The sequence below is a fragment of the Tauraco erythrolophus genome, chromosome Z (genome assembly GCF_009769465.1).
Source record: "Tauraco erythrolophus isolate bTauEry1 chromosome Z, bTauEry1.pri, whole genome shotgun sequence".
Classification (NCBI taxonomy): domain Eukaryota; kingdom Metazoa; phylum Chordata; class Aves; order Musophagiformes; family Musophagidae; genus Tauraco; species Tauraco erythrolophus.
The window spans coordinates 9,893,405-9,906,951 of NC_141496.1; the positions used below are offsets into that span (position 1 = coordinate 9,893,405).

A 13,547-nucleotide genomic window follows, 5' to 3' on the forward strand; every position below is an offset into this window, starting at 1 on the left:
GAGGCTCTCAGAAGCTCTCTGGTTACTAACAGAACTGAGCAAACTTCAGAGGGAATAAAAGGAGTCATGCAGGATTTCAAGAGTTTCTCCACACCTTTACCGAACCGAAGCTCACCCCTCCCACTATACCTCAGATGCTGGCTTTTGATGAAGCTTTGCACAGACAGATGAGCAATTTAGTCTAAGATTCAAAGTTTAGGGCATTTCTGAGGGTGTAAGAAACGAGTAGAGGAACTTAAGTACACAGACAGAAAGACCCTTGTGTGAATAAAACTAGCTTACAGCTAGTGAAATAATGCCTCTGACTGCCTGTTTTTCCCTTAGGTTTCCTTTGTGCTGCTGGGAATATGTAACACATTAGTTATGTTCTCATTAGTGTAGCTCGGAGATGTGTTTGTGTTCTCCATTTAGCTCAGTCTTTTTTATCTTCTCCTCTGTTGCTCCACGCTCAGGCCAAGCAGACTCAAATCCTTCATTGTGGGGCAAGAATAGGGGAGAGGAATTACAACTGCCTTTTGTAGGAGCACGGCCGTCCCCGTCAGGAATCCCCATGCTGGGGGAGCAAATGAAAGGACTGGGTATATGCTCCACTTGAGTAAGACTTTGCCCTCGTTTGCCGTTTCTCATGTGCTGATGTGGTACTATCTCAATGGGCTTTGGCAACAGGATTCAGGGGACAAGAGATGTGAGCAGATGCCCAGTATACTAAAAGCTAAGAAGCACATTTTTTTCATTATTATCTTTTTTTTTTTTTATATGAATCCAGGTATATGAATTTGGTTTGGGAATCCAGCAATGTTTGTTCTAATTCAGAGCCTGACAGAAATGCCTGAGTCTAGTTTCTCCAAGACATAGTTTGACACTTCTGATCTGTTCATATCTTGTCAGCAATGCAGTGTTAGATCCGGCCAAGGCAGGACTAGGAGAGCTCCAGGGGGAGAATCAGAGTTGGCGAATGACTGTACATCTCTTCCCTGGCACTCTTCTCCATGCAGTGCTGGGAACTTTGCTGAGATGTAAAACAGAATTCCTGGGTAGCTCTTCAAAGGCTCTTTTCACATGTATAGGCTATTCTTTATGATCTGAGCTATATTCCAGCTTGAGCTGTTGTGTTTTGCCAATCACCAGTGCAATGGGATTGAATATTTTTCTTTACTTTCCTGCAAAACCATACTGAAGAGCAATACTGTTTAGTGGATCTCCTGATGCCCTACCGTAAAAGCAGTCACATTTTGCAGGAGGTGGTAAAACAGCTCTTCTGAGTGAGAGGCTATAGTCTGAAGGAAAGAAAATTTTGGGGACTACCTCAACCCACATAATACATGAATGTAGCCACAAGGACCTCTTGCACATCAGAAACCCTGCAAACTGGATCCATGCCAGGAGTGTGTGCGTATATCTCCACTAACAAACGTTTTGAGGTTTGGGAGTTTATTTCTGCTCCAAAGATGTTTGCTCACAGCTCCATGTGGGCAGCCTGTACATCACCCAGGCTGTAACACCATATTGCAAACACGGGCAAAGAGAGAATCCAGGAGGTCAGCAGGACAAAGTGGCCCATTTCCTTCCCTTTTCCAAGCACTTTGCAGCCTCATATGCCATCCTAAGTTTGCCCGTTGTTATCTTGAGACAATCTTCTGTGGCGCTCCAGTTTCTCCTGTGTAGCGAAGGAAACAGTGGGAAATGATGTCCAGGAGTAAGTCCCTCTTCTTAATGCAGGAGTGGCAGGACTGTCCTGGCCTTGCTCCTTCTGAGCCCTGTGCAAAAAAAAAGCGTGCTATGAAACGTAAACTTCTTTCTCTCCAACATCCAGGTGGCAACTGCAAGGTCTAAGCGTTTATTTATCAAAATCACTGTAGATATTTTCTTCACTGGGAGGCTCAGTACTTTAGGCTGAAACCATCAATCACAACTGAGGAAATAGAAAAAAAAGGCTCTTCACCTTCATGGATTTTCCCCCTCCCTTCATCTCACCTTATTCAAGTTTAAATGGGCAGAAATTCATCTTTTTCTCCAAAGATCCAGCCGGCTGCAACACGCTCTGTGCTTAAACCAGCCACCTGCTTTGGAAACATTTTTCAGGCTCTCCGTCTCCCCCTTCCCGTCCCCCTGGGCCCCGATTGACGTCTCATCTCATTTTTATGTTTGACACCTCAAAAAACAGCTTAAATGAATAGCCTCTATTTGTAAAAGAAAAGCAACTTTTCTCAAAGACAAAACAGGCTTCTCACAAGGAGGTATGCAAACTCCTAGGAAAATGGTCTTTGCTTCCAGCTTTGGCAAGGTGGACTATGTGCATGTATGTGTGCATGTGTGTAGCTGTTTTTACATGCAGTGTGTATGTATGTGAGCATGCATCCATGTTTGGAGCTCGTGTAATGTTTAATTATTGCCTTTCCTTAAAGTCGATACGGAAAAAACAAACGTGCAGCCAAGTGGGACGACTGGCTGCTCTGTGGCTTGGAGAGTGGGATGTCTCTTTTATGGCAATAGCTTTGACACAGCTGCCAGCAGCTTCTCCTGTAGTTGCCATGAATGCACCTGTATGCATAGAGCAGGACATGTTGGTTTCAGGACAGGTCATCCCAAATATGCTCAGATTGTCTGGCAAAACCGCTCTGACATGGGAAACATGAGTTTTTCTCCACTCGTTTCAGTTATACAGTGAGCAGAAACTGCCGAGGGATGCTGTTTTATGCTGACAAGCCTGATGGTGCGATGGGACCACAGAGGCTTCAGCTGCCTCTGCAGGGAGAGTGGGGCAGAGCACTGCCACTGTTTTTACTTCAGCAGCTGTGAAATGGAGCCTGTAGACTTGAGCAGTTATGAAAGGTGATTGCATCCGCATTTATTGCGCTAGGAGGGAAATTATCACTCAGCAAGGGAAAAGGAGAAGAAAAGGATTGACATCCTTCTCCCAGGGAACATGGGATGTGCATTGAGAAATGAGGCCATTGCAAAGCATCTCTGTTCCTGCCTTTCCCCATGCCTGCCTCTGTTTTGAAGGGTTAGTCAGCTTGGGGTGAGATTGTCTTCCTTGTGTTTGTATAAGTCCTGGAGAAAGGAGTCCTGGGAGACTCACAGTTTCTCCCAACAAACAAGTTCTTCCCTAAGGAACTGGGACCAGTTGTTTTTTTAAAGCACTGGATAGAGCAGGGAGGTTTTGATTCCCATGCATCTATGAAAACAAGTGTATTTATCTCCTCTTCCATCTCCAATCCACTATCTGTTAGAGAGATGCTGGGGCTGGAATAATAGCACTCAGACAAGCTGGGCTTCCCCATCCTGAAGGAAGCTCCATGTATCACCCCTCCGTTCATTTACACAGTGTAGTACCAGTTCTGATGAGCTGTTTACACATGTCACCAGAGACAGACAAATCAGCCTTTCTGAATATAATGCCAGGACTCCCCAAGACACCAAGAAACAACAAACCCATCTTCTCTGTCTTTGATCTCAGATGATTGCAAGCAGTGAAGCTTCCGACTTTGTAGAAAACAGTTTTCATAGCTTCGTGAAACAGCTCAGTGCCTAATTCCTTGGCACAGCCTACAGTCTATAAACATAAGCGTGTGGCCATTATAGATAGCATGGCACTTTGGGGAAGGCTGTGATAGCTAACGCCTTTTCCAGAGCCAAATTCCAATTTGAAGGGTCCGTTATGCCTATCTAAATACTCATTCGGTTCCACAAAACCACAGAAACTGGCTAGGAAATCACACTTTGCATCCTGCCCTGAACACTTGGTTTTGCTGGTGCAAAGCTTTGCCACAAGTCCCCCAGAAAGGACCGAGTTTTTAGGCAAGAGCGATTAATTCTGAAGGAAGAATAGGGCATCCACTGAATAGATATCAAAGCAAAGTTTTTTGGGGTATAGACGTCTTCTTTACTTTCCTCCAGCTCAATTCTGCTCAAATTCATGTGATCCCAACAGTCCATGTGGGGAACATCACATTAGACAGAGCTAATATTGAGGAGAAGAGGTGGAACCTCAGACATTCATATACTAATCGTTATCAAATGTGTAGTCTTTAATGGGACATTTCAGGGAATTTTACACTTTTCTTCGAGGCATTGATCTCTGCTGGATATATAATAATGCTGGATCAGAAAGCCTGAATGTCTTTGTGGTTTACATCTCTCTGCTTATTTCTGCTAAGATGATATGAATCCCCTGAACATTAGAGAGGGCTCTCTAGAGCAAGTCTGTCTTTTTCTTTTTTAAAAAAATTTTGGGTTGACCCTAAATGTACTTCTTACATGAGATATACCTTTGTGTTTAATGTGAGGGTTATTTAACTCGTTTATGTCCTTTTAGGAATCAGGTCAAGCTTTAGATAAAAATTTAAATATTACTTTGAAAGAAGAATTCACTAGCTATTGTGCTTTGACTCAGGATCAAACATTTGCTCCACAAAGGGCAATATTTTTAGCTAAGACTAGTCAGTGTTCCTTTATCCAAAACCACACGTAATTTAAATTTTCACACAAAGTTCGTCTCTCCATCGGATGTAGTAACTGACAAAAAAAAAACCAACCCTCCGCAAACTCTCAGCCAGCTGTGTTCCATGTATCCTTGTGTTTTCATACCTCATTAAAGTGCTCTTATTGTACAATGAGAGTTAGAGTTGTTAGGCCTGGAGAAGAGAAGGCTCTGCAGAGACCTTATTGCGGCCTGTCAGTGCTTAAAGGGGATTCATAAGAAAGACCAGGACAGACTTTTTGTATGCCTGTTGACATAGGACAACCAGTAATGACTGTAAACTGAAAGAGGGTAGGATCAGACTAGATACAAGGAAGACATTTTTTAGCATGAGGGTGGTGAAACTCTGACAGAAGTTGCCCAGAGAGATGGTAGATGCCCCATGCCTGGAAACGGTCAAGGTCGGGTTGACAGGGCTCTGAGCAACCTGATCTAGTTGAAGATGTCCCTGATCATGGCAGGGGAGTTGGACCAGATGACCTTTAAAGGTGCCTTCCAATGGCCCCCAAAAAGTAGGCAATTGAGTCCATCTTCACAATGTCCTCAGACCCAGGTTTTCTCCCATGTTTGAATGTTCTCGTAAACCTTGTGCACTGAGACGTGCTGGCTATTTTGCATTAATTTCTGAGGATATATGCAACAATCATGGTGAATGCTTCACAGTAACTCAGTTTAACAACCTAATATTAGGGTATAATTTTCTGTTGGTGTAATTCTTCGTGTAACCTTTAAGTGTGCAAGATTTCCACCCATTCAAACCAGCTGAGGATCTTGACTCTGAATCTGCTTTAACTGCTTGGTCATTAAATTAGGTGTTTTCCAACCTGGATGCAACTTGTATATGCAGTACTAATCCCTAGTCATTCATATAGGCCATCCGAGCTCTCTGACTTCAAAAGCATCCTTATGCAAACCACACTGTGAAATGCCCAAATTGCAGTATGTAAATTCTGTAAACTGAGAGCAAATGTCTTTGTTAAGTCCACAAGGAAGTGCAAGAAAATCGTATTTGCTGACGTGCAAAGGCTTTGTAAGGCAGAGCCCCCAGCCTGAAATCGCTTGATTCATGGATCCTTGCGATTAAGTTGAACTGAATGACATGCAAAGCTGGCAACCGAGATAAAGAATCACTCCAGGCCAGGGAAGGGAGGCAGCTAAGATCTGAAAACAAAGGCTTTTAATCTCACGCTCATCATCTTTAAACAGGCGCGTTAAAAGTGCAGGTAAGGCTCAGCTGATGCCTTCAGATTACTGGACCGGATGTTGTCTTTTGTTGATGCAAAACTCATTTCGATTGCTGACAGCTCACCCTCCCCCTGCCCCTTTCCTCCCCCACTTTCCTCCCCCTGTTCCTCCTTCCTCAGGTGGAACATCTTGACCCAGTGGAGCCACTCCCCCGGCCCCCCTCGCCGGCTCACCGGCAGGAGAGAAATCCTGCCCGCATCACGGGAATTTTCCCGCAGTTCTCAGCCTCTCCCGGGAGTGCTGCTGATCTGTCTTTCCGCCCCTTCCCCTCGCCAGCAGTGCACCGTCTGCCCGGGCTCGAGGGGTCCCGCAGAGATTTGCAGCTCTTGCTGTAGGACATGTGGCTCATCGTCTATCAAAACCTGGAGACGGCCGCATAAGAACAGAGACATTTGTCCAAAGCAGATGTGTGCAGGCTGGAGCTGAATCCCATTCCTAGAGTCAGGCGAGATGCATCTTATTTCTCATAGTTAAAGACCTGAAACTGTGTTGCAGGCTCGTACTTCAGCATCCCTATCAAACACCCAGCATCTCAGGGTCCAGCACTTAGCACAGGTTGGCACAGGTGGTCCTAGAAATCCGTGGACAACAAGTATTGTCTTTGTGAAAATTAACGCCATAGTAGGCTTTGGCAGGATCCAGTCACAGCAGGGTAATCGGCAAAGGGAGATGCATTTAAGCGGTACTGGAAACATTAGAAACATTCCAGCACGGCAGGTTAAAAACTGCTCCAGGATTGCAAGTTCGGCATTTTAGGGATCAGTGGGAGATTTCTCTGGAGATTAAGAGCAATTGAAAAGATTGACTTCTTCTCTATAGAGAAGTTTTAATAAGGCTGAAAATAAAATGCTGTCTCCCTCAGCCTTCCTGGCAGAAGAGATCCAAAGCGACCTCCTGTTGTTTCAATAATTCAAACTTCAGCTTTAGCCAGCCAAACAGGCCTGAAATTCACCTGCGAAAGTTCACGAGGCTAAGTGGGATTCAGAACAAACTCCTCTTGTTTCCAAACTCATGTATAATGCAGCGAGGAACTTTGCTCAAAACCAGCTCTGGCTTGCTGTTATATTTACGATGCTCCAAAAGAAAGAACAGGAGGCAAACTGATAACACCACATCACAGGCGGCAGAGCGGGAGGGGAAGGAAAGAGCACAGCCACTGACTTATTATAAGTTGACGGTCATCTGTAGCTGGGCAACACCTTAATCTGTCTCTTCTCCCTCCTCAAATTAAGATCGTGGCATTGCCCAAACACAGAGAAGAGGTCCGTGTCTTCCAGCAGAGAACAAAATAAACAGATGAGGCAAGCACCGAAGGAAGAAGCAACACAATAAAGAGTGTTGTCTCATTAGCCAGTTGTAAGAGGAAACTGAAGCTGAACATGAGCATCGCAAGCCTATCGTTTTTGTTTGAAACATTTTTGTTTACACAGATGTAGACTCCAAGGTGTGTTGAAGTCAAGCTCTCCATCTGTCAATGCTGTCCGTCTGCTGGAGAGTCCTGGGGCTGGCTCTGGGGTGACCCAGTTACCCTTGGCAGAAGACAATTGCTGAGCGTGCCCGTAGAGCACCACTGCCAGATGGTGCTGGGCTGGCAGTGCCACTGGATGCCCGGACAAGGTGGAAATTTCAGCTTCAGCAAGCTCTGTTGGTCTGTTTCACAAAGAGTGATTCAGATAGTCCAACACGAAACCCGTTGCTTTTTTCTGCCGCAAACAACATGCAGTAGACTGGGAGCAGGAGCTCTGCCAACTCTCTGTAGCTCAAGACCAACCAGTTGGCCACTGTGGTCTAGAGATCACCCAAGTTCACTGGAGACTTTGAAAGCTTTTCTGTTGACATCAGCAGCCATGCATTCAGGGCTGTCACATTTTAAAATGTTCACAGCAGGTTGCCGCAGCTACCTACCTTAGAAAAGCAGCTTTCTTACAACATTAGCTATGCTTTGCATCTTTGCACAAAAAGGTCACATCTAAATTCGCTTCTCTGTCGGCTACCGTGGGTAGCTCACCCTGTTTGCTTTAAAACCCTATCCTCAGATTGCTAATAGATTTCTAGAAACCTACAGCAATTGTGTATAGACTGAATAGACATGTAAGTTTTAGGTAGCTGGTGTTAAGTGAGCTAAATCCATGACAGTGGATTAGGAATCAGATTCTCACATCTATTTGGGTTATCATTGTTCCACTGAGGAAACATGTACAACGGTTACGTCTAATCATAAATTCCAGTGCTGATCTGAGATCTTTTTTCTTTTCTTCCTTCCCTTCTCTCTTTAATTACCACACTAACACATTAAGATGTTTGTTTGGTTGGTTTTCTTACAAGTACATGATTTTTGCAGTTTTCTGGGACTATAGTAACTGAAGTGCAATGAGTGATTCATTTGAAATAGTAAATATTTAATAACTAAATGGCACCTTTTTTTCCAGATACGTAGGTTCTTTCTAGCTCTGTTCATACTATATATAATACTATACTCTCTCTGTGTATATACTATACTATTTATATACTGGACAGTATATTTATTTATTTTTGTCTTCGAAGTACAAAGTGACGTTAAAAGATGATAAACATTTAAAAATTGTCTCTGAAGATGCTTGACAATGCTGATATTAGGCTGACCCAGGCAAATTTAACTCTGCTCAATTGTATCTCTGTTTCATGATTTCATGACTGACTTTTTAATTGTGTAATCACACGTTTTTGTTTTTGGTTTTGTTTTTTTTTCTGAGGGCTACTAAACTTCAGAGTACAAAAGCCAAAGCTGGAGTGACTCAACTTGTGTGTGCTCGCTCTGAATAGCAAAGGCATCTCAGGTTGTGCTGGACACCCTTTCCCAAATAAAAACAGAAATCACTTTTCAAAATTACACTATTATTTGCGTCTTGTAGGCTGCATCAGTGTTACAACCTCTGCAGGTCTAGGGACCATGATCACCTGGATGGGCGTGGGGACAGATTTACCTCCTTTGCACCACACTGTTTGTTGCTACTGGGTGTCTTGAATACTGATCATATTTGCAGGTTTGTTAAGCGTATCGGGGAAAGGGAGTGAAAAACTGTACTCCTTAATAGAGCTAAAGGCTGAAGACATACTACAGAATTAGTTTTGGTGTAAACTTACGAGAAGTAGGAATGTTGCATTTATGTTTCTTGATGAAGCTCTGTTTCCTGCAACATTTGCTGCATTACAGTTAATGGAATTTATGAGAACGGCTTGTAATTCTCCAAAACTGCCTGGTACGGTCATTTCAGCCAGCGCAATGTGAATTATGCAATAAGCCATCGCCTTAATTAAAACAAATTGCGTTTACTGTATCACTTCGTACTATAAATCATTCCCTAGGGCCCCTCTTCAAGGTTTGTGCTTGGCCTATTCTTGAGAAATGTTGACAGCAACCTCTATTACCAAAAACATTTTTGAGCATTTTGTTCTAATATCCTTCTCCAGGATCCAGCCTTTGAGCTTACTGCCCTGATATACTAAACAAATCTTATCCAAAAAGCAAGACAGAAATCACATGAAAAAGACAGAATACCTCATTTCCCTTTCCTCTTCTGCTTTGCAGAGTGCACTGCAGCAAACTGTGGGAGTGGAAGATGAAGTTTATTAATTACAATAATGATAATAATAAAAGCCAAAAAAGGAAACCTGCAGACTAATTGTTTTCATCCAAAGTTAGGAGACACATGGGATTCCTCACACTCCCTACTATAATTAGACTGAACAACAAGACAACCAGATTATTAGTCCTTTGTGTAGCTCCAGTTTAATAAAGAGAATGACCATTGGGTATTTATATTCATTTGAGCTCAAAGCAGCTTAAAATGAAGCATTAAATACCACATATAATTCTGCAGGATGAAATAACTCGCCTTTTAAAGAGAAACCATCATCTTATTTGTGACCTCTGACACGGGGAGAAAGATTTTTGCTTCATTCAGTTTGGATCTGGCTGCTGAGATCCTTCAGCTCTACCTCATATTTAAGTGAGTGTGTTTGCTCAGGTTTTCTTGCGTTGAAAATTAAAATAAGGTAGTTAAGTACTTTGCTCAGAAGGGATATAGTTAAGAGTTCCCTGAACTAGAATATTAGACTCAAAGCAGTGTTTTCTGGGTTTAGTCATATTAGAGAGATACCATTGCAAGTCTGGAGGAGATGCTGTTTAAGACGGTCCTGCACAGGTTAAAATGCACAGGGGAATCCTAACAGAAGGCTAATGCAAATTTAAAAAGCTCAAGCAAGCCTTCATAGTCCCTTTTGCAGGAGTTGCTTAACTCTCACTAATTTTGGGGATCTTGTAGGTGGAGCTGCTTTTGCAAAATTTATGAGGGAAGTGAACCATTTATATTTAAAACTGTTTGGCAACTCCAGTTACTTTGAAATTGCTGAAATCTCATCATGAACAACCGGGTCATTGAACATAAAATCAGACCCTAGAGCCTGATTGGAAAGCCATTAAAGCCAATGAAAAAGGACCCACTGGCCGGAGCCAACATTGGAGCAGATCCACGGAGAATAATCTAAACTGAACCTGTCTCCGTATTTATTTTCCTCTTGATATATACCTAAAAGAAGCCCAAGTAGATTTACAGTGGCCATAATATCTAGCTGTTTGTTGTGAAGATTCTCTCACTTTACAGCAAAGCAGGTGTCCATCTCTCCCAGCAGCCTCACTCTGACGGTGTTTAGGTCTTCAGTTGAAAGCCTCTGCCACACAAACAAGAAAACATGTCCAAAGAACGGTCTTAAGCACTGGGAAGGAAACAAAGCAATATGCATTTCCTTTCCCTGAAAAGGAGAATATACACAATTGGAAGCAGCACTTGCCTAGACTGTGACTACTGTTCTTCAGCCAAAATAAAGTCTGAAAATAATTGGCATCAACAAGTATTATCAAGGACCAGCTGGAATACACACGTACTGAAAAGTGAGCAAATACCTTCAGAGCAGTGGATACACACCTTAGTTGCATTTGCCTGTATATTTGTTGAGTGGCTATGACTGTTTGGCTTATGAATTCAAAAGGCATTTATTGATGTTGGAGCAAAGGCCCACTGCACAAAGCTCAGTAAACTCAAAATGCTGAAGCTAGCAAAAAAGGTCTTTCAACCTCCAAAAGCCGTAAGTATTTTTTCCATCTCTTACTATTAGGATTGCACTGCGTCTGAGTGGTTTAGAATTTCTCATCTTGTTTAATTTTTGTCTTTCCCCAGATTTAATCACAATAAACAGGTGTCTCATGGAGCTTGCACTCACTGTAGATTTTTGTGTTACAAGAGGCTAAAAGTACCTGCTTATTTTTTGGTTTTAATGATCAAATACGGGATTTTTTTTTTTTCCCTAAGTTGTGGTAACTCCAAAATAGCTGCAGAGATTATCTTCCAACTTTCTAAATAAATTCACTACTGGTCTGTGAATAAGAAAGCGTGAGAAAATTTCAACCCTCAAAGGTAATTTTGGGGGAAAGTTATAAACCACTGAAAACAGCAGCTTATAATGAAAGTGTCATCTCAACCATAAAAGGTACCTCAATGCACTGAACAGGCACCGTAAAACATGATTGAAAGGGAGTTTAGAGATATTGCTAATGGCTCCGACATAAGGAGTGTAGCTATAAAAGATGAAAAGATGCATGGCTAAAACTGCCCACTGCAAATCTTTGAAGAGTGTCTAACCACCCAGGCGTGCCAGAGATGCGCAATTGCTAACAGAACTGGTCATGCAAATCTGCTCAGACAGAGAGACCTTCAAACACTTCATGCTTTTACTTCCTCTGAAAGTAATGCAATTGTTCAACAGAGAGACAGCTCATGTCCCCAGGCTCGTGTTGGGGTCACTGGCTGGCGTTGGAACGATGGCGATGGCTGGCAGTGAGGCAGGACGACGATACTCGGCCTCTAGCTCTTCAGAAATAATGTGGCCTGTGGTTAGAAATGTCCAGCGTCTCTTTCTGTCTCAGCAATGGACTTTCCAGATTACAACAGTTTTGTGCTGTTTTCCTGAAATTGTGTTTTGGTTGGAACGGACCTCTGGAGGACATGCAGTCCAGCCTCCTGCTCACAGCAGACAAACTTCAAAGTTAGTTTTGAAGTAGTTCTGCTATTCTGATTTAAGCCAGGTGATCTAAAGTTTAATTAATTATGTGAAAAATACTTCAACAAGCTGAAAGTCATTTCATGGACTTCAGAGTTTGCATTTGGCCATGATTACTTTACAACATGGTCTTTATGATATCTGTAGAGAAACGGGTGTTGGTCTGTGTTGAGATTTGGTCAGGAGGACTGCTTGGTTAAATTTATCCTACCCTTCAGGGAGTAAATTCTATTTAGGAGCTATATTTTGAATATCTGTAGGTCGAGGTTATATATGACCATGACTGCATTTTATTTAGACCATTTCAAAAAGCGGATTGCGAAGTAAAGCAGTGTTGAAGACTACGAGGAAAATTCTCTTTTAGTCACTGGTAGACAGCTGAAATGACGAGGAACGGGTTTATGGTCAGTTCATTACACATTGTCTCTGCCTCTCCTTCCTCCTGAGGAGGAGGACTCCTCGCACTCTTCCCCTGATCCAGCGTGGGGTCCCTTCCATGGGTCCACAGATGCTGCCAGGAGCCTGCTCAAGTACAGGCTTCCCATGGAGTCACAGCCTCATTCAGGGCTCATCCACCTACTCCAGCATGGGGTCTTCCATGAGCTGCAGGTGGATGTCTGCTCCACCATGGACCTCCATGGGCTACAGAAGCACACCCTGCCTCACCATGGTCTTCACCACGGGCTGCAGGAGAATCTCTGCTCAGTGCCTGGAGCACCTCCTCCTCCTCCTACTGACCTTGGTGCCTGCAGAGTTGTTTCTCTCAAGTATTTGCCCTCCTCTCCTCCAGCTGCTGTTGTGCAGCAGGTTTTTTCCCCTTCTTAATTATGTCATCTTAGAGGCACTACCACCATCTCTGATGGGCTCAGCTTTGGCCAGCAGTGAATCCATCTTGGACATGTCTGGCATTGGCTCGATTGGACGCAGGGGAAGCTTCTGACATCTGCTCACTGAAACCACTCCTGCAGCTCCCTGCTACCAAAAGCAAACCCAATACAGCCTGACTTTGCAAAACTCTTCATGTATACAAGTTTGCCCAAATTTGAAAACATGGAAAATTTTCCAAAGTCTCCAAATCTTGAAGAGTGTATTTCTTAGTATTTTCCCAAGTGTTATCAGAGCTGAAGATCGAAGGTCCAGTCATTTTCTTGGTGTTTATTAACAAATCCAAGGACTCAGAAAATATAAGTCAAACCTAAAGATGTCATGAGGTTTTACTTATTTAATAATAGATTTGAGGTTCCTTTATTTGTCTCCTGCTGAGCCTTCAGCTTGAACTTGGGTCACTTTCAAACTTTGGTACACTCCTGAGGTCTAGAAAACCCAGGGATTTATTGAACAAGAAAGAAAAAAAATCTCAAATGTGCACATGACAGCAGAGGGCAAGGCCTCAAACAGCTTGAGATTGCTGCGAAAATCCTGATTGGTTTCCAAGACCTATCATTGCCTCAACCCTCTAGCAGGCACTGCCCCTCATAGCTGGTTACCTTCCTTGTGGGAGGCCGCAGAGCATGCAGCCTTTCCCTAGGGCAGAGTGGTGAGTGTCTCAGGGAAGATGATAGCTTGGGTTTTTTTAGAACAATTTCATGTGAATTCTTTAAAGACAAAAAGAAATAAAGAAGACCAACTAAATACAAAACTAATTCTCTTTACTTTTCAAACAATTCCTAAGTTTATCCTAGCTCCACATCTTTGCAGTTAGCATCTTCTTCTCTTCCTCTTT

The 13,547-nt window shown here is 43.0% G+C and overlaps 1 protein-coding gene across 50 annotated transcripts in view; it reads left to right on the forward strand.

Annotated features, from left to right (window-relative positions):
- Positions 1–13,547, forward strand: part of CELF4 (CUGBP Elav-like family member 4) — a 724,170-nt gene that overhangs the window by 577,746 nt on the left and 132,877 nt on the right. For 12 of the 50 annotated variants that reach the window (XM_086629073.1, XM_086629095.1, XM_086629062.1 and 9 more), the window contains exon 5: positions 2,083–2,103. The exons of the other annotated variants lie outside the window; for them this stretch is intronic. In XM_086629073.1, coding sequence (XP_086485199.1) covers positions 2,083–2,103 — 21 coding nt within the window. The remainder of the gene's footprint in view (positions 1–2,082; positions 2,104–13,547) is intronic. 50 annotated transcript variants of the gene reach the window in all.